Source organism: Pleurodeles waltl, chromosome 11 (assembly GCF_031143425.1).
Source record: "Pleurodeles waltl isolate 20211129_DDA chromosome 11, aPleWal1.hap1.20221129, whole genome shotgun sequence".
Taxonomy (NCBI): Eukaryota; Metazoa; Chordata; class Amphibia; order Caudata; family Salamandridae; genus Pleurodeles; species Pleurodeles waltl.
The window spans coordinates 126,775,062-126,796,214 of NC_090450.1; the positions used below are offsets into that span (position 1 = coordinate 126,775,062).

At 44.1% G+C, this 21,153-nt stretch overlaps 1 protein-coding gene across 1 annotated transcript in view; it reads right to left on the minus strand.

Annotated features, from left to right (window-relative positions):
• Positions 1–1,115: 1,115 nt before the first annotated feature.
• The window catches only part of SMC4 (structural maintenance of chromosomes 4), a 451,201-nt gene continuing 431,163 nt past the window's right edge, over positions 1,116–21,153 (minus strand). The window contains exon 24 of the mRNA XM_069213253.1: positions 1,116–1,624. Within this exon, the coding sequence (XP_069069354.1) occupies positions 1,448–1,624 (177 nt within the window). The 3' untranslated portion in view covers positions 1,116–1,447. The remainder of the gene's footprint in view (positions 1,625–21,153) is intronic.

A 21,153-nucleotide genomic window follows, 5' to 3' on the forward strand; every position in this document is an offset into this window, starting at 1 on the left:
TTGTCTTAGACTTGTCTGGTGAAAAAAAACTGCTGCTGGAATTATTCCATGAGCAGGAACTTCACCTTCCTTTCAACTTCACTGTATCACGGTCTGGAGTCTTTTTCTGTTTGGCAAGGTAGAGTTTTGCATCATGGTCCTGTATGGCCTTCACGTTAATTTGGCGACAGTCATAGCAGGGTCCTGGATTTGTGGTCTGGTCCCAGGCACCACAAGCATACCTTCCAGGTATCTGTCACATACACCTATTTGCGACAGACCTACAGAGCTTCAATATGATTTTAGGTGGGTGACATTGTCCTTTGCACACTATTGTAAAAATTCTGAAAAAAAAGGTTTAAAACGACCAAAGGAGTATCTCCATATCCACGTCTGAATGTGCAGAAAAGAATAGATGATAGTGTCCATGAGCAGCACTTCTATGAGGCACCACTCATCACTTCCCAGGGGGTACAATGTCTACGAGGAGCTGCTTTTAAATTTTCGGATCGAGTCCGACACCTGGGGCATATCCACAAAGGAGCCTATGGCTAAAAGTACCCATTATTTTCCCTTGGTTCCAAAACTGAATTAAATCTTATTTGGGTCTGCCAAACTATTTTGCAGGATTTAGGGATGGAGAGAAACAGCCACTTGATATTGAGTTTTAAACGGAGACATGTCTTCCACCTTGTCCGAACTTCACTGGCTGGCTAGGTGGTCTCAAATCTATTTCACTCGCCTCCCTATTCATTAGAACTCTGTACTTGTACAATGCTTTTCTTTGAACATATTTTCATATTTATATGGCACCCAGACATCTAAACACATGAGATCCTCTGGTTGTCAGGCATCCGCAAATACGAGTGATAACCATGGGGGAAACTTACTATTAGTATCAATCAGTTTCACTGCTGCTGAAAATAATCTTAGTTCGAGAAAGAGGATTAATACTAGGTTGCGTCTTAAATAAATAGATTAACATCTGTGCCTAGAAGCCACCTGTTGTGGCTATACGGTTTTATACAAAAAAAAAATTAACATCCGCACGTCAAAGGTAGGACAAATTTGGCTACACTTCACACTTAAACAGGTTATGACTTGCACATAGATTGTACTGCCCAGCAGTGGAAACATTATTGGTAAAAATATTTTATTAAATGTTACTGTACAAAATATGGAGTTGGAACAGTAAAATGTAAAACAAGTTTGTCATACTTGGACTCCAAATTTATGTGTACCATCTATATTCACTAAAATATTTACATATTGGTTTCAAAGTTGGTGTATTTTACATTCTGATTAGCAATTTGGAATACAATTAATCTTGTAAAAAGGAAGAAGTGGATAGTACAATAACTTAAAACAAGGAATATTAACAATGACCAGAAAGAGTTGAGTATCCCTTTGAAAACATCCAGTGAGTAGATTTTGTTACAAGAACAAGTCTTTAACAGGAAAATTGTTTTCAACAGCAGCCAACGGAATTAAGTTCAGCAAGTCCTTTTGTCGCAATAACTTTAGGGTTTGTTGCAACACTTTTTGTTGTATTATGGGTTTTGTAAATTCCAATGAGTCTGTCAGCAATTTCAAACATGTTATTCCGCAGAGATATAATTATGAACTGTGCATTTTTTGTTTGCTCCTGAAAAAGAAGACAGACAAGTATGTTTATGGAAGGTGGGGTCAAAAGTGTGAGGCAAATGACACATACACGTGTTTCCTTGAAATAGATATCCTGAAAAATGAATAAGTTACTTAACTTTGGTAACTCCTTATCCGGTAGAATAGATCTAGCTGCAGATTCCTTACCTTCTAATTTTATCCAGGTGTCCAACTGGACCCGGAAACTTTTTGTGAGCAATATCCCTGCTCATCAGTAGGTGGAGTCAATGTCTGCGCAGGAAAGGAGGTGTGCAGTACCTATACTGGCACCTTCCTAGCGGGCTGACGTCTTTCTTTTTTGCGACTTTCCATGCCAGGAGCGCAGAACCATGAACACTGAGCACTGGTGTGGACCAGGCCCTAAGCAGGACATCCATAAGAGCTTCATCAAATGGGAGAAGTGATTCTGAAGGGGCGACTCCCAGCTGAAGCACCTCCATCAAGAAGTTGGTCTTGCAGATACAGAGGGCAACTGAAAGTCAGGGACGTCTGCCGCCCCTCCTCACCTCAGTAGCCAATGTGGCACCTTCCCTACCAGTGCCCCGTAGAGTGGTGTCTGCCAATACCTCACAACAGTCCATATTGGTGTCTAGGGTTTGGTACTCTTAACCATCCTCTCCCAATCTTTCCCAGTCCCAGCTTGTAGGGCTAGGGCTCAGGCTCCAGACTGCAAGAAATGGCCAGTCTGCGCAGGAGTCGCACGTGTCTCTGATTCAGTCTCAGGGTTGGATGTAAGAATACAGACTGTGCGCCCGGGAGTGTAGACAGTGGGACCAGCGTCAGTTCCAATCCATCTGTGGATCCAGGTGCAAAACTGGTGCCATGGGTGGACCTGCTGGTGGAGAACCAGTTGGGGCCCCTGCCAAAGGTGCAGGACCCGAGTCACTCCAACAGGGGCAGGCCACACAAATATGAAGTGTACGGTCTAAGAACTGAGTTGGGTGGTAGTCGTTCCAGCTAACTCAGGGAGGTACAGAGACTGCCCACACGGATGTTCAATGATGGCAAGGCATCAAGTGATGATGCCCACTCGTTGGATTACTTTGTTCTCCTTTTCTTTTTGTGGGACTTACTGGAGTGGGGAGACCCCGACGAAGATGTATGGCTCTTCAACCAATCCTGGTTCCCACTTTCGTAAGGGATAGAGACTGATGCAGAATCACATCGTACGGAGCCTGAGAAATAGCTCCCTCAAGGCCTTGGGGTGCATGGCACGGCAACTGAGACAGGTCTGGCGTTTTGCCAAAGGCCCCCAGAGACAGATAAGATACTGATCCATCAATCAACATTTGCTGGTTACTGGCATTGCAGGGCTTGAAACCAGCCTTCACTTGCGGACATCCCTGCCACACCTGGAGATACATTTCTAAAAGCCCTGAAAGAATTTAGAAACAAAGATCACTCAAAAGAGGACTGGAGGTAGCTTTGAATCTGCACTGATGGGTGGAAAGATAAGAACTGACTTCAGTGCACTGGGGTGGCGCTCTATATTGTCACTGCGCACCTCACTTCCTGCGCAGATGCCACACAGAGCCAAACAATGTCATCTACCGGCAGAAGGGGTACTGCTCACACAGTTTCTGGATCCAGTCTGACATCTGGAGAAAATTCCACAATAAATAATCTGTGGCTAGAAGTCAATTAGATACATTACTTGCCTTTGGTAAAGTTTTTTTAATGTGCCAACTTTTACCTACCAGCAGGTTACTCACCTGCTGAACCTTCCCAGGCTCCAAATTGTTATTGCAATAGCTCCTGAGCCCAGGTATATTTGAACCATAGACCTTGATTGTAGTCCTGTCCTTCCATGGACAACATGAAACTGGGCTACACCCACAGCTGTGGGCACCAGTTTGCCTCCTTTTCTTTTTTAACCTTCAGATATAGAAATATTAATGACTAGAAATATGACTGACCACTGATTGAGTCTAACTTGGGATTTTATCCATTCTCGAAAGTCTATTCCACAGAATGGGGATCCATGCTGTTGGAGGAGAATCTATGAGTAGACAGTATTCACTAGAAAGTGTTAAATGTTATTAATTCTTCTGATGGACACTTCTATAAGCTGAGATGTCCCTACTTGAATCAGTACCAAATCTATCGCCGCATGCCTCCTATGCCATAAAAGCAGGGTATGGGAGATAAACTTTCACAAGGAAGTCCTGCAGGACCGGAGGTAAATGGCTTTTCCTTCAAAAATGAGAATCAATACAATAGTACCTGTTAAAAACATTAGTGGAAGTCCCTGTCTCAGCTTGGCAGATCTCCAAGATGCAAACACCTCGAGCTATGGCTGTAATTGCAAAGTGGTCTGAGTGGAATGATCCCAGATGCCCTAAACAGGCCGCTTTTTAGTCAAGACTGGACATAGAATGATTCAGAGGACAATCCATCAAACTAAGGTTCACTTCTGGATTGTCTTCCTTCTCTTAGCACCAGGGAAGCCAATGAACAGTTGATCATCAATGCTGTATTCTTTAATCTTAAGGATATTGAAGCTAAAGGTACGACACCGGTACAACTGGTGTAGTCTCTCCTCCTTCATGGATGGGTGTGGGGGAGAAATGCATAAGGGACACATGGTGGATGCCCATATGAAACAGTAATTAAATGGTTACTTACCGATAGGAGTAGCTTTTCAGCCTGAAGAATTTTCTAGATTCACATGCTGTGAATGTATTCCACCATCTAATGCTAATCTAGTCCGGTAACGTGTTTGTCAACCCCCTCCCTCCAGTTGTAGGCATTGTCGACCTCCATTTGGTGGCAAGTCTATCCCCTGTGTGACGTCAGACGGCGCCCCGGAGGTTACTGTGCATTGTCGCCACCTTAATATTTTTTTCCTTCTCTTCTCCTTTTATTTTCTTTCCTCCTTTCTTTCCTGTTTTTTTTTCTGTGATTTCTCATGCCTTGAAGTGTTTTACACCTCACCCGTTTGCCCTTTTTTTCCCATTTCTGGGGAGGTGGCTGGGTCGCATTTGAATCCAGAAAATTCTTCAGGCTGCAAAACTAGTCCTACTGGTAAGTAACCATTTCGTTTTGCAGCATGAATCCTTTTTCTGGATTCACATGCTGTGCATCAGATTATGTAAAGTTATTTCGTTGCTTGGGTAGACTGGGTTGACATGTGGGTGTGCTGGCAAAAAGCGGTTTTAGTACTGTGTCCAACCTCTGCTTTCTTGGTCACCTGAATGTCCACAAAGTAGTGTTTTCTGAAGATGTGTTGGGATGATCAAGTTGCAGCCAAGGAAATGTCATGAATGGGTGCGTTTGCTATGAACGCTAAGGTTGCCCTTTGTTTCAGTTTGAAAGCACCCTGGGGCGTATGTGTAGGGTTCTTCCGGCCCTAGTGTAGCAGGTTTGTTTGGTCTCCACTATCCATTGTGTGATAGTTCCTTTGGTCACTGGTGTTAGTTTGCTTGCCCTGGCGAAGGAGACAAAAAGCTGTATATTAGCAACCTTGACCTTGTGAATTTGTAGGTACAGCTCTTGTATTATCAATGGTTGTAGCTCGCTGACCATTAGTAAAGCTGTCTTTACGGTCAAACTTCAAAAACGCATTGTGCATTGTTATACGGTTGCTACTAAAATAATAAGACTGTATTAGGACGAAAGATCTTCAGAATGCGGGAACTGAGTCTATCCACTCCATCAGAAACTGTTGGGCCCCGATTCCTGGCTAGCTCACAGTGTCTCACCCAAACCCTAACATTACCAGAGTGGAAGGTGATTACAGCAACCTGAAGATGACACACTGATCCCCACGGGAATTGTGAAAACAGAGCTTACCATTTCATTGTCTTACTCATGCACACCCAGGCAAAACACAAGAGCGATACAAGATAAGTTTTCAATACATTTATTGAAACAATTGTAGTCTTACATAGAGAGAATGAGCTGCGATAATTAGGCAGATGAAACAAAAACGTTACCAGCATACTGAACATGGTAAAAAGAATGAACAGTACAACCATGGCAAATGATTTCTGGAAATGCCTACCTCACACTAGCTCTATATTGACAGCATAGTTGATGGACTCTCTGCCTTTGCACAATCTAAGAGGGTAGATTTAGCCCCCATACCCAGAGAACTGAACCAGGGAATCGGACTGTATTGTAGATGGCAATCCTTCTCTGCAAACTGGAAGATGCATAAATTCAGCAGTCGTCCCAAGATGGTTGCAGTTGGAGTGCCTTTGAATTGCCCATCTCCATTTTTCCTGTTCTAGTCTTAACAGAGGGAAGGACTTTGTCTCCCCCACACCCCCTGTTTATTGAGCTAGAACATAGTTGCTGTGTTGCCGTTTGGATTAATACTGTCTGCCCCAATAAATGCACATGGGATGCTTTCAAGGCTATGGAAAATGTCGTTAGTTCCAGGTACTTTATATGATACACATTGGCCACGGGACTCCTAAGTCCTGTGACCTACAGGTTGTTTTGTCTGCGCTCCCCAACCCTTGTGACAATGCGCCCATCGTTATAGTCACCGTGGGGGCTGGTGATGTGAAAGGTCTCCCTATCTCCACATTGGATGGGTTCCACCATTATATTTCCTTTTGCAGCCCTGCTGTGACAACCACTAGATCCTCCCAGCTCCCTATGGTTTGTAACCGTCCTTTGCAGATGTATTCTTGTATGGGACACGTGCAGCGGTATGAAGGGAATGCATGATGCCATCATGCCCTTCATTTTTATGACAGTCCTCACTGTGAGACTGTCCCTTCTGATAAAGGCAAGTTTGGTCTACAACGGCTACCTTCCCTTGGGGACTACTGTCATACCCTTTGGGACTGGGTATGCCCGTGCAGTACTTGCATCTAGGGTCTCTCCCAGGAATACCTTCACCTGCTCCAGTTGTAGTGAATATTTCTCATGGTTTTTGGTGAAACAGAGGCGTAGCATTGCAATTACTGTTTGTATGTCTTGGTGGCGACTTTGCTTTTACTAGCCAGCCAGTCTTTCAGTGTGGGTAGACATGGATACCATATCTTCTGACGAGCGCTGCCACCGCTGCTAGACATTTTGTGAACACTTCTGGTGTTTATTTTATGCCAAATGGTAGCACTCTGAATTGGTTGTGTACCCTATCCAGGACGAATCTGAGCTGCTACTGGCGTGTCTGGTTTATTAGTAGGTGCAGGTAGCATCCTTTAGACCTAAGGTTGCCATGCAATCTCTCTTCCCTAGGAGTAGCATTAACTCTTGTAGCCCTGTCATTTTGAAGTGTTGAGTCCGTATGAACCTGTTTAGCTACCCGAGGTCTAAGTTTGGCCACAGTTTTAGGTCTAGCTTTGGTACTAGAAGTTGAGTAGATGTCACTGTCTGCCTCCCTTAGGAGAACCTTCTCTGTGGCTCGATTTTGGATGAGGTTCCAGTTGTTTGAGTTCCTAAACCCATAACGATTTTACGCTTGGAGTGACATATGGCAATGGTTTCGTGAGTTCTTTACAGAAGCCATGTCTTATGTTTAAATCCAGTGGTCTGAGTGATTGACCTCCACTCTTGTAGGAGTCCTCATACTTTGCCCCCCACTGGTGTTTTATGGTGGCGCGAATGACTCAGTAGTTTGCTGATCCTCCTCCTCTCAGCCTTCCTCAAAAGGGTTGCCTTGCTGGGGGTTGCCAATGGAGGGAAAGGGGGTGGTGCATTAGGAAGGTTCCCCTTCCTTGACTGTCTGTTTTTCCTGTGGCTTTCAAAGTTCTTTGGTGCTTTTCTGTCTTTTTCTCATTTATTCATAAGAATTCTTTGCAGGTCCTCCGTTGGGCTTCCAGAAAAAGAATATGAAGTTGGTGACAACGCACAGGAACTTCCGGAGAGCCGTCTGATGTCGCCCAGGAAATGGATTTACTACCAAATGGTGGTTGACAACTGCCACAACAAAAGAAGAAACAAACATGTTCCTGGGCCCAACCACTAGATGACAGAATCCCACAGCACGAGAATCCAGGATCTGATTCATGCAGCAAAACACAATTTTCAGAAAAAAGGAAACCTGTGTCTGAAGAACCAGCTTGTCAGGAAAAGTTATATGGGAGGAGGCGGGGACCGAAAAAGGCAGATGCTACCCAATGCAAAGTACAGTAGTAACTGTAATCAGGTACTCAGTTTTTTTGAATAAGCAACTGAAAATTGCATCTATGGAGCAGCTCAAAAAGCATGCACATCAGAAAGGTCAATAATGGACTGAGATTCCATTGTGGCACGATGAAGGGAGCAGGGGAAAACTAAGAACAGTCGTTAAGGAAACAAATCACAATAGGTGATTTGAACACTGGCTGATCTGGGAAACAATGAAAAGCCTAAAGAGCCAATAAACAACTTTTAACCTTGCCAACAGCAAACCTTTCCAGATCAAAAACAAGAAACATTCAGACTACTTTACCTTTAAAAGATCAATGTGCTTTTCCTCATACCACAAGATGCATCGAGCGGAACGCCCCAAGAATAGGAAAGCGGTCGAACGGCAGCAAGTAGCCAAAATGACATCCACCACTTCTGCCAAAAAGTCTAATGCTCTGTGTTGGATCCACTCAGTATCCACATACTAAGGTGTAGAATGTGGAATGAAACACCTTCCACTGTACCACTCAGGAGTTCCAGACCCTCCAAACCCAATATGGGGTCACCAGAATGGGCGGTGGTCTGTTCCACCCGATATTCTTTAGAACATGTAGGAGTCAACTGTGGAAACATACAAAAGCCTGAAGTCCAACTGTGACAAAACGTGCCCTCTCTAGGACCCCTGAGGGAAGAACTAAAGAGCGCAAAAAGCTGGACTATGCGTTTTTGGAGGTGAACAAAATATTAACAAAGAGAATGGATCTACTGGGCGAAGACTTGAGCACATCAGGATGCAGGCTACATTATCAACAAGACAAGATCTGCTGAGCTTGTCAACCAGATGTTGAGTCCCAGTTAGAACGTTCAGGAAGCAAAATCCTGTTGAGCACTAGCCTTCTCTGCGTCCCCAACGCTTCCAGGGAGAACATCAGCCCACTCCTCCCTATTCTCTGTAGAAACACATGGTAATTGTGTTGTGAGCACCTGATCACATACCCATGAATGGTGGCAGAAATGCCTTAAAGGCCAGCTAAACTGTATGCAGCTCCAGCAGATTTCTAGGTCATTGTAGCTTTGGTAGAGCCCATAGGCTTCAGATTTCCTTTCCTACAAAGTTACCATCCCATGCAAGGGATTATGCATCTATTACTACTTGTGTATTGTTTCCATTATCCACCAGTGAAGGTCCCAAAAGTCTTTCTCAGAAATGTAGATCTTGTCTGAAAGACACCTATAATGCAGGCCCACTGCAGGCTTAAGTTCCACTGATGAGGCTGCATGTGTCACTTTAGGAAGGGAACCAGTAAGATTTAGGCGATTGATAGGCCAAGTGGCCCGAGAAGCATCAAGGCTGGGAGAACAGCTCCCTGCTCAATATTGGGATTATAGCCTGAATATCTACGACCCATGGAAGTGGAAAAGCCTTGAAGGCATTCATACACAAGATGGCTCCAGTGAACTGTAGTATCTGTTGGTGGGAGGTGGGATTTGAAACCCAAAAACCCAAATTCTAACAGTACCCACACTGTGCTCCGAAGGCAGCAAGACTGAGGCAAACCTGCCTTCAACAACCACTCACTGAGGTAAGAGAACACGTGTATTCCAGACTTGCAGGTACAAGGACAACGTCCAGTCTTTGCAGTGCAAAGCTAGTAGATTATCAAGTGTCATTGTTAATTTCTCCTTCTGTACTTCAGATTGTCTTCAATAATCTGAAGTCCAGAATCAGCTGTAGCCGGAATGCTTTTTAGTGACCAAGATTTACATTTGTAAACATCCGAGTGCCTGTTCCCCTTTGGTCACAATCTTGACTGAGCCCCTTGCCAGGGCCTCCCCAGCGAAGATTTGAGCACCAACTGTCATCCAGGGGTGAATTAAAAAGGTTTTGCTGCGAACCCGGTGAGGAGGAGCTGGAGTGCTGCTTTCTCCTTCACACCACTGCTGCCCCAAAACATGTTTGCATCCTACTGGGTAGGTTGTGATGGTGGAAGCTGGCAGAAGGTGAGTGCTCTAGAGTAGCCCCAACTTCTCAGATACTGCTTGGGGAACAGATTTGCCAAAGAGGGTGCTACTGCAAGGCTATATTTTTCTCTGAGTCAAAGTCCGGTTTCTTACCAAAGTGTCAGGTGCCATCAAAAGACATGGCCATCAATGAAGCGTGGAGATCATCCGAAAAATCCAGAGATCCTCCAGGTGCGTTTGCAGATATTACTGGGGTCATCACATGTGCAAGCAACATACTTAAATTCAGGAAGAATGCAACTTTTACTTGGACATTTCTTGCCCATTCTGAACTGTTTGAGCCAGGGAGATTCTGAAGCTCCTCCAGTAATTAAATTAGATCCTCCGGTTTCACCTGCCAAACGTGTGGCAATGGCAAGCCACAAAGAAAGAAGCATTCAAGGAACATACTGCCCAACTGCCTGAAGAATACATTTAATCACCAAAATCAGCAATTCGCCTTGACTCCCTGCTTAGTCAACCAGAAGGAAAGGAATTGTGATTAGGGAATTAGGATTAAGCCTGCAAGTAGGAGCCTTCTACATTAGACTCAAGAGTAGGATAATGTATCAAACTTGGGGTCTACCGATGCTATCTGAGGCACATGGCAATGGGATAGCTAACAGCTATGGCCGAAAAGTGTTTACACTAGGCTACAGAGGTGGGATAAACTGGTGCCTCGTTTAAAGTCAGAAAATGCACTGTACTAGAAGGCCCAAGATAGAGAATTTGAGGAAGAAAATTAGCTTTTGTCTACTCTCAGAAGAGGGTGCTCTAAAACCTCTGCAGCTCAACATATTACCTCTGAATGATGGGCTTTACTCAGCAGGATTACAAAGGAAGGGTCAAGAGCAGACTCAGGTGAGGCAACAACACGACTGTCATTTGGAATTCCAGAACATTATCAGTATAATGCAGGGAAATTAAGTTGTCTGCTTTCCTCATCTGGGGCTATATGAGGGGTCTGAATTGCTTCGGAATCAGAAACAAAAAGGTCCTGTGCATGGCAACAACTGGAATTCCTGGAGTGCTTAGAAGAAAATTAGTTACTTACCTGTAACTGTAGTTCTCCAGTATTGGAATCTTTCATAGATTCACATGCTTGAATCATTCCCCGTCGTCGAGATGGGAGCCCCCGGCATATTTATGTAAGTAGTGTTGGAATGGATATAACACAAGGGCCCTAGGCCTCTTTAATTTAACAGTCTATCAGAGTCATTTTAAGCAAAAAGGACCAAACTTGAGCATCCACCCTCTAGAACCCTGCCGAGAGAAGCTCCAGTACCTCAGATTTTCCAAGCACAAGTGCATGTAACATAAAAGAGAGAGAGAGATATGAAAGTGAGCTTCTCTCAGGAGGCGGGTGGGTCGCAGGTGAATCTATGAAAGATTCCAATACTGGAGAACTACATTTACATGTAAGTAATTCATTTTCTTACTCCAATATTGGAACTTTCATAGATTCACATGCTTGAATCAGTAGCAAGCAGTAGCTATGCACATTAGAACATTGTAGCCATGTATGTCACAGAACACTATATATATATATATATATATATATATATATATATATATATATATATATATACACACACACACACACATACATACACACATACACACACATATATAGCAAATTTCAAATGAAATACTGTCTGTTCCCCACATCTCCCCCTCCCTTTTTTTTTTATTTAAAAAAAAAAATAAGCATTGGATCCGAATCCAAAAGTAACAGTCAAACAATCTGCATACCTGATCTTAGGATGGAGGGATGAAAGATGGCTCACCTTCACCGGAAGAGGTTCCTGAGGACTGCCTGACCCACTGCTACCTCTCCTTGTGATAGTGCTTCCAAGCAGTAATGTCTTGCAAATGTATGGCAGCTTTTCCACGTCGCTGCTCTACAAATGTCTTGCAGCGGAACCCCCCCCCCCCCAAACAGCGTTGCTGAGGAAGAAGCTGCCTGCATAGAGTGCACAGACCGTTGAATGCAGTGGTTTGCCCGCTGCCTAATGGCAGAATCAAATAGCTGAGGAGATCCATCTGGCTATACTCTGTTTGGAGAGCAGTTGACCTCGCCTGAGTGCACTGTAAGCTACAAACAGCTGATTGGACCTGCGAAAGGACTTCGTTCTGTCTAGATAGAATTTAACACATCTTTTAATGTCTAAAGAGTGCAAAGCTCTTTCTGCAGGAGTTGATGGATGTGGAAAAAAAGGTTTTGAAAACTAAGGGCTCGTTCAGATGAAAATCCGAAGGGACCTTTGGAATAAAATGCAGGTTAGTGTGTAGGAGTAGTCTGTCTTGTTTGATCTGTAGAACAGTCTCTTGTATGCAAAGAGCCTGTATCTCACGGACTCGTCTGGCTAATGTGAAGGCCACCAGTAAAGCAACTTTCCAGGAGAGGAATTTCAGAGCAGCTTGATGAATCGGTTCAAACGGGTGCTTCATCAGTTGCGCTAGAAAGATATTCAGGTTCCACGAGGGAGGAGGAGGTCTGAATGGAGGAAAAACTCTAAAAAGTCCTTTCAGAAACAGTTGGATTAATGTAGAGGAATACAGCGAAGGTGAAGAGTCTGAACCCCTGTAAGATGTTATTGCCACCAGATGCACCAACATAGAGGAATGCGCGAGACCGGATTGCGCTAAATGTAGTAAATAAGGCAATATTTGCTCTGGTGGTGAGGAAAACTGATCAATTTGCTGTTGGTGACACCAGAAACAAAACCTTTTCCACTTGCAAGAGTAAGCCTTATTAGTGCTATCTGCTCTAGCCTTGGACAGAATGTTTCTGCACTCTTATGGAATATTCCAATGTGCAAAGTCCCTGTGCTCAGGAGCCATGCTGACAATTACATCAATTGAGGATCCGGATGAGATATCTGCCCTTTGTCAGTAAGTGCAGAGATGGTTTCAGCGGGATGTGAGGCTTCATTGATAGAATAAGCACTGCAAACCAGTGTTGGCGAGACCAGTACAGAGCTATTAATATCAGAGTGCATGGCTCTCTTCATCTTTGTCAGGACTCTTGGATACAATGGTATCTGAGGAAAGGTGTAAGCAAAGATGCCTGACCAAGCTATGGAAAACACATTCCCCCATGATCCCTTTTGGTGATGCCAGCTTGTGAAGTATTGGCATTTGGCGTTCCACTTGCTGGCGAAAAGGTCGATTTTGAGTGTTTCCCACTGGGAAAAGATGTGATCCACTGTGGACTGGTCCAGTTCCCATTTGTGGCAGCTTGATCTTTGCCTGCTGAGCGAGTCCGCTATCTTGTTCACTATCCCCAGCAGATGCACCGCTGTGAGCCTGATGCCTTGCTGCGAGGCCCAGTATAATTTGTTTTAGCTTCCCTGGAGAGGGTAAAAGATCTTGTGCCTCCCTGTTTGTTGAGGTAGTACATCGTAGTGGTGTTGTCTGTTCTTATTAACAGCTCTGATCCAGCTATCTTTGGAAGAAAAGCCTGTAAAGCCAGAAACTGCTCTGAGCTCCAGAAGATTGATGTGCATTGTCCTCAACTCTAGTGGCCACTTACTCGAAGGTCCTGCAAAACGGATCCCAGGCCTGCCAGAGAGGTGTCTGTGGTGATAGTCCACGGTGCTGGATGATGGAGAAACGAAAGGCTGACAGACAGATGATGCTTCTAAGACCACCATATCAGAGCTTCGACTATTGCTGGGGATATGCTTATCTGATCCTCGAAGCTTCCCGAAACCTGGAGCCATTGTAGATTGAGCTGCTCCTGTAGTGGCCGCATCTTGAGTCTGCAGAGAGGAACTAGAGGTATGCATGATGACTTCATGCCCAACAAAGATTTGAAAAGGCGAAATGAAATGCAGTTTCTTCTCTGTATTGATTTTGCTAGTTAGAAACTTTTGTTCTCTCTACAGTGGGACACGCCGTGGTGGATTGAGTGTCCAGATTTGCTCCTAAAAAGGTGATTCTGCGTGATGGTAGGGGTTTGGACTTCTCCCAGTTGATGGTGGGGCCTAAGCTGTTGAGTAAGGAAACGCACTTTGTTGATCTGCACGCTCCAGCGTAGGTGTTCGCCTTTATCAGCCAATCGTCGAAATACAGGAATATCTGGTGTTTTCTCCTCCTGAGGAAGGCTGCAATTGGAGCTAGGCACTTGGTAAGTATCCTGGGAGCTGACTTTAGGCCAAAAGGGAGGACACGAAATTAAAAATGGCTTCCGGCTACCATGAATCTCAGGTACTGTCTGTGGGTTGGGTGAATGGGAATGTAGAAATATGCATCATTTATGTCTAGTGTAGACATAAAATCTCCCTGGTTCAGTCGCAGAAGGACATCCTGTAGGCTTATCATGCAGAACGACTTTTTTCAAGTAGACGTTTAATTCTCTGAGGTAGAGGATCGGCCTCCAGTTCTTCCACTTCTAGCGAATGAGAAAGAACCTGGAATAAAAACCCTTTCCTCGCTGTGATAGAGGTACTTTTTCTATTGCTCCTTTGAGGAGCATCTTGTTGATCTCCGTCTTGAGCTGTTCTAGATACCTTGATGGAGTCCTGCGAGGAGGATTGGAAGGAGGTAGTTGTACAAACTCCTTAGAGTGGCCCTGTTTCACTAATTGTAGGACCCACTTGTCTGATGTGATGACTTGCCATTGTTTGAAAACAGGGATATCTTTCCACCTAAAACCAGAGGAGTTTTTTCAGATGTAGCCAGAGCCTTGGGTGTATCAGGCTCTGCGAGCCGAATCCTTAGCAGATCGATTTGAGCGTCCCCTAGAGCCAGATCTGCTGTAAGCTGCTTGTGGCGGTTGCCTTTGTGGGTACTATTGACGGAACTGTTGAGAGGAGGAAGGCTAGGTTGAGTATCTGTATTGCTGGTAGCCTCCCCTATATGAAGGCAGTCCACGTCCTCTGGCTCGAAAGGAAGGCTTCAGAAACTGGAGAGTTCCCAATGATTTTGCCGTATCTATGTCGGATTTATTAGATTGCAGAGCCTCATCAATGTGTCTCCCAAACAACGCTTGGCCATCGAAAGGTAGGTCTAAAACCTTATTCTGGACCTCAGGCGGAATGATGTAGCTCTTAACCAGCCTTGCCTCCTAAGGACAGCCACACCTGCGAAATGCAGTCGTGGCTATGTCCATAGAACAGTATAAGTTCCGCTGACGTACGCTCTCCCTCATGCAACGTCTTCTTCGCCTCTGATTTTACATCCTCCGGGAACTGGTCAATATGCGGGGCGATGTCTGCCCATAGCTGTCATATCTGGCTAACACTGCCAGGGAGTTAGCAGCTCTTATAACGAGGGTTTCAATTGACGAGAACCTCTTTCCAATATTGTCCAACTGTCTACCCTCTTTGTCCGGCGGTGCAGAAATTGGAGCAGAGGGGTTTGTGGACCTTCTCTGTGCTGCCTGAGCAGCCACTGAGTCTGGATGAGGGTGACCAGTTAGACATGCTGGGGCATCCTCCGGTGCTTTGTATTTTTTTTGTATAGCTGGGGCAGCACTGCCGTGACCATAGCAGGGTTGTGCTTAACTTTAAACTCTTCTTCCCATATGTAGTTGACTAATGGTATAGAGCGCACAGATTTCTGGAACGGCTCTTTAAAATCATATAAGAAGCAATCTGTTTGCTTGGGCGGCATTGGCAGAGCGAATCGTTTAGCCGCTCTCTTCAGAAGATTATGGAACCCACGGATGTCATCTGGAGGGGAATCCACCTTCGGCTGAGAAGGAGGAGCAGGAATAACATTCATCCCACTCCGACTGAGTGTCAAGGATCTCCCCTTCTTCTTGATCACCTTCCGACACATCAGTGTCCTGCGGTATAGTCATATCCCGCGTGGCCACATTTGTTAATTGCAAAGAGGTTGGCCTCAGACGTGGAGTGGTAACCCCTGAAACGGGCGGAGGCGGTTGCTCTCCTTGAGAAGGAAAACGCTTACTGTAGTCAGCCAGCATTGCTTTGAGATCAGAGATATTGTTGATCTCCTCCATAGTACTGAGGGTCATAGGTTTCACCATATTCATCATCATCCTCTTGATATTTAACCTTTAATTGCGAGGGACTATGTGCTGTTCCAAATGGACCCTTGTCATCTGACTCTCCATCCCCCTCCAGCAGGTGTACTGGTATGAGAGGGGTCAACCTTACTAGGTGAGGTATGCTTTGGGGTAAGTTTTTCTCGTCTTTTCTGCTGTTTTTCTCTCGTTGACGGTGTTGTCAATGGCGCAGATATAGCTTTCGTCGACGAACGCATAGAGATCTTAATCGTCGACAGCATTACTGAACAGTCTACTGTTGACGAGGCCAACGACGATGGCAATGCAGACACCATTATTACTGCAGTCGATGATGATGAGAAGTAGATCCTCGTCGACGATGACCTAGTCGATGCTGTTCTCATCGACGGTGGGACACCTGTCGTCGACGTCATCAAAACTGCTGTTGACGGTGGAAGTTGACGTCGATAGTGAAAAAGCACTCACCAACGCTCTTATCGACGATGAATCCGTTGTTGACGGTACAGTCTTTGCCCCAGTAGATGATGGCCTTTTAAAAGGCACAGATGGTGGTACAGATGATGACTTCTTGTGCCTTTCAGAGGTGCTGGCATGACCTCTCTCTCCTTTCTTGGAGGATCTATGTGGTGAAGTAGAGGGGCTGCGGCTCTTGTAAGACCCTGAGGCAGTCTTTTTGTGGGCTTTTCTTGACTGTTGTGAAGGAGATCTTGTATCTGATCTTGCCCTTTTTGATGACTTTTTGGATATTGAAGAGTCATCACTATCAGAATCTGAGACTGGATTATCTCTGTACTTCAGTTTCAGCAGCCAAATCAATAATCTGCCTTCCCTATCCTTAAGAGTTTTAGAGGAAAAGGAACAACAAACCTAACAGTCCTTGGCTGAGTGGTCTGGATAAAGGCAGTATATGCAATCCTGATGAGGGTCTTCAGAACGTAGTCTCTTTTTACCACAGGTCTTGCAATTTCGGAATAAACCCTTCTTCTCCTTGTCAGACATGTTGTAGGTCTTACCCACAATCAGTCAAAAAAAGTTTTAGCAGAGAAAAAAAAAAGCTTAAAGCTAATCCAAAGGTGTGAAGAAAGAGCAGAGCTCTGAGGAGACTCCCTAGCACGATGTGCAGTAGAAAATCTCAGGTACTGGAGCTTCTCTCAGGAGGGTTCCAGAGGGTGGTATTGTCTGATTGGTGGATGCTCAAGTTTGGTCCTTTTTACTTAAAATGACTCTGATACACAGTTAAATCAAAGAGGCCTAGGGCCCTTGTGTTATATCTATTCCAACACTACTTACATAAATATACCGGGGGTTCCCATCTTGACGGGGAATGATTCAAGCATGTGAATCTATGAAAGTTCCAATACTGGAGTAAGTTTAGCAATCTGGTTTGGATTTTTTTCTGCCTGTTCTTAAAAGCCTTCTTTGACTTACCTGATTAGGAAGACCTGGAGAGGAATCGGATCTGGTTTTATTTCAGTCATGCGATGTTTGGCCTTTTGCTCACAGATCTCCTTTGGGTACCACAGGAAGCATTTTTCACTGGGCTTTCAGTTTGGCACCCAGACACCAAAAGGATGTTGTGCAAGTCTGACTAACATCTGCTTTTGACAAACTAAACACAATTTGAAGCCTTTAATCATCTGTGGTGACAGCTCTACTACACTATCAGTAAAAAAATGTTTTTAAAGAAAAACAGTTAGGAAAAGAGTTCTCTATGTACATCAAAGACCGCAAAAAACACAAACTATCCTCTGTGTGCAGGGGTGCTGCCTATATGTAAATTTGGGATAGGGCAGCATAGTGGTCAATGGTACCACCTACTGGCACTTGGAGCTATTTCCAATTTCCCCCAGTCTGATCGACCGAAGGAATCAAAAGACAAAGAATCTACAGGGAGCAGTATCCATCAGAAAGTTACTTCTGCAAACAAATTAATTATCTAATCTGCACGTGATTTCCATTTTCAATTTGTCTTTCACTACATCAACTGAACCTAAGATTTTCACACTACAAAAGGGTCTTTAAGTGGGAGAGGGGCTTGCATTTCTCAGTGACCTGGAGAGCTATGCTGGCAGATACTTGGGCCCCCTGGCAGGGTCGCCCAAGCCGGACAGATAAAACAGTAGAGACCAGATAAGTAAGGTCCAATGCACCAAGAAACACTAAATCCTCTGAGCACAAGGGACTACTAAAGTCTGCATGAGACATGCATGGCTGACAGTAGTCAAAGCTGCAAGGAAACTGACAGGATGACAAAAGTTGTGGGTGCAAAGTGTAGGACCAGAATCTGATTCTAGAACATACAGACTCTGCATGAGCCAGGAAAAATGGCTGAATTAATATCTGAGACGAATCACTACAACCTATACATCCTGTGGGGCCAGAGAAAGTAGGTGGACCACATCTGGCAGAATGAAAACCACCATAGGAGAGAGAGAGAGTACTGTACTCAGTAAAGGACAATCACCACTATCACCAAGGAGTAACTGTCATCCTGAGCAAAGGGACAGAGAAATGCTTAAGTGGAAGCCAATCAACAGCAGACCCAGGATAGCCAGATTAAAAGGCAGACAACATAGCCATCGTCCAGTGCTATGTTCCAACAAATGACACATAGGAAATAGTCACAGATATTCTACCATCAGACGCAAGCTGAACTTAAAGCAGTGCCAAACCACGACCTGAAGACTGTTTATGGTAGATCTGAATGCTGAAATGGGAAATGACAACATGAACCATGACAGAGCCATGGAAAAGGAGGGTTGTGAAGCAATGTGTGGAGGCCATCTCAATACAGCACCAACACCAATCTGAGGCTTAATCAGCACTACAATTGGTCAACTCTTGTACAGATCAGAATGGTGGCGCATAATGAAAAGCAACATTACAAAACTGTCAGCCTAACTTGGGAATAATCATGCATATTTTGCAGGTTGCAAACCATCTCCAACCAGGGACTGCTCACCAGATGCAAGCTGACAACACTATAAACATAAAACAGAGGGAGATGAGTTAGATACATCATCACAAGAACAGCTCTCCACTGGTCCTAAGAAAGTAAAGAGAAGAGATGTGGGGCAAAGAACACTTGGAGGTGACCTGTGGAAACAGATGAAGAACATGAACTACAACCAAGGCATTGTATAGCAATTTGCCTGAGACAGGTAGAAGTGGAGCTCCTTCATCACTGCCCTATATGCCAATTAGCAGAACAGCCAGTAAGTATGTTTAAATGGGCAAATATTGCCTTTTGAAGAAGATGAATGCATTAAATAGGATATTCACATATTGTAGGAAGGTGGCAGTGGTCTGGAGATCTTCATTGAAATCAAACCTAGAATATTCCAGCCTGCTTGTGGGAACTTTGGAAACTTTTGTTCTGTCTATATAAAGGTTTAGGAGACTAACACCTAAAGAAGGAAGAACCCTTTCTGCATGAGAGGTGGGATTACTGAAGAATCTGGTTAAGATACAGAAGACTGATTTGGAAATCTGATACTACTTTCAGTAAGAAAGATGAATATATTCTCATAATCACTATTGTTCATGGAAACCCATGCAAGTTTATACTGCAAACATGAGTCATCTGAACAGAATGGCGACTAGAAAAGCAATCGTCCAGGCGAGATGGTGTAATTAAGCTTTATGTATAAGCTCAAAAATGGACCCATCAATTTAGATAAAAACAGACTGCACTTCACAGGAGAAGGCTGCCATTTAGGAAGATATGTTTTCTTTGATCTCTACAAAAAGCCCTGTAATACTGCGATTGTGAAAAACCATCTATTTCCTGTGTGCCACAAGAGGGCAGATGGACTTTCATGGAATCAAACTGTAGATTTAACACAAAAAAAGTTGGTTTGAAATTCTCACATCCTATTGGCAGAACATTAGGTCATGACTAGAATGTGGATACCATAGAAATAATCTTCCTCTTAAAGACTACGGATGCCCTTTAGGATTGAGTTATTGTCTTGGGATGCACATGCATTCTTGAGGTAAATTTAGGTGTCTGTACTGCAATATCACAGGAGCCATAATAGCTAATTTAATGATGGCACATTGGGATGGTCAAATTGTCCTTGAATCGTAGTGAGCAAATCTGATTTTCACTTCAGCCTCCTGTGTGGCCTTATTGGAAGGTGAAGGAGCTTTGGGAACTAGCACTGCCTCTAATTAGTTGATATACCTGAATTTCACTAATCCAGATGGGATCAGTGGCACTGCTAGAAATTTGCCTTTTCTCCAATGTTGACTTACCCTCTGTAGGAGAATTTTGGATATTTTTCGCTATAAAAAAAACCTTCCAGAGAATACATTTGTCATTTCCAATGAAGACATTTAATATGTATGTGTGGGAGGCCTGGAAGATTAATTGCCTTCATAGTTTGATTTCTCACTTAGAGCCACATATACATATATATATATACACATATACATATATATATATATATATATATATGGGCCTCCAAAGAAAGGATCCTGGAAGTGCTGCCCCCTTGCTTATCGATGTAGTACTGTGTGGTCTTATTGTTCATCTGAACTATGATTCTGTTCTTGTTCAGAAAATCTACGTAGGCCTAGGCAGCTAGATGGAGTCTCAACTCTAGGAACTTGTAATGATATAGTTGTTTCCTTGTCTGACCAGAGCCCTTTTTGTGATAAAACTCTGAAGATGAGCTCTGTATCCAGACAATGAAGCACCTGTGAAATGGGACACACTAGCAGATTTGACTGGCTTCACCACACTGTATGGCATGGCTGGACACTAAAGGAGTAGCTTGTATTCCCAATCATCTTTGCATTGAGACAACTAATCTTCCAAGCATTGTTTCAGAGCTCTAATGTGGGGCACTGCATTCAGGATATAGAAAATGCAAGGGGCTATCAATCCCAGCAGGGAAGACATTAGGAGAAAAGCTGGAGTTGTCGCTCGAAAAAGCAACTAGTATAAAATAATCAAAAACCCAATGTATTCATATTTGGGTTGAAAACATGGCAGATATGCTGCTCGGAAATATTTCATCTTTCCCACATTTTAAAAGTGAGGAACATGAAAAGAAACTTGTCATAGGAGTACAGCCTTTAGGGGTGGGGGCAGGAGGGAAGCCTGTAGTCACTTTACAGATGCTCTTCAACCACCTCAACCCCAGCATGCTCCACAGTGGCAACCCCCTTAGTTTATTTTGGCATTTTAATAGTCTTAAGATCTTGTGACCAAACTCTTGCTCCCATTCTAGTGACTTCACTGCTGGGGAGGAGTGTGGGATATGAATTTAACAAAGACAGAGAAAATGTCAAACTATTTTCTGGCCGCTGGACATTCAGAGGGCCTCAAGTGGATAGTGACTGAATAACTGAAGCACAGTGACAGTAAAAATCCTGAAAGGAGCCTATAGGAAAAACTGCAATGCATTTACCACTTGTCAACCCAGCGGCTTGGATTA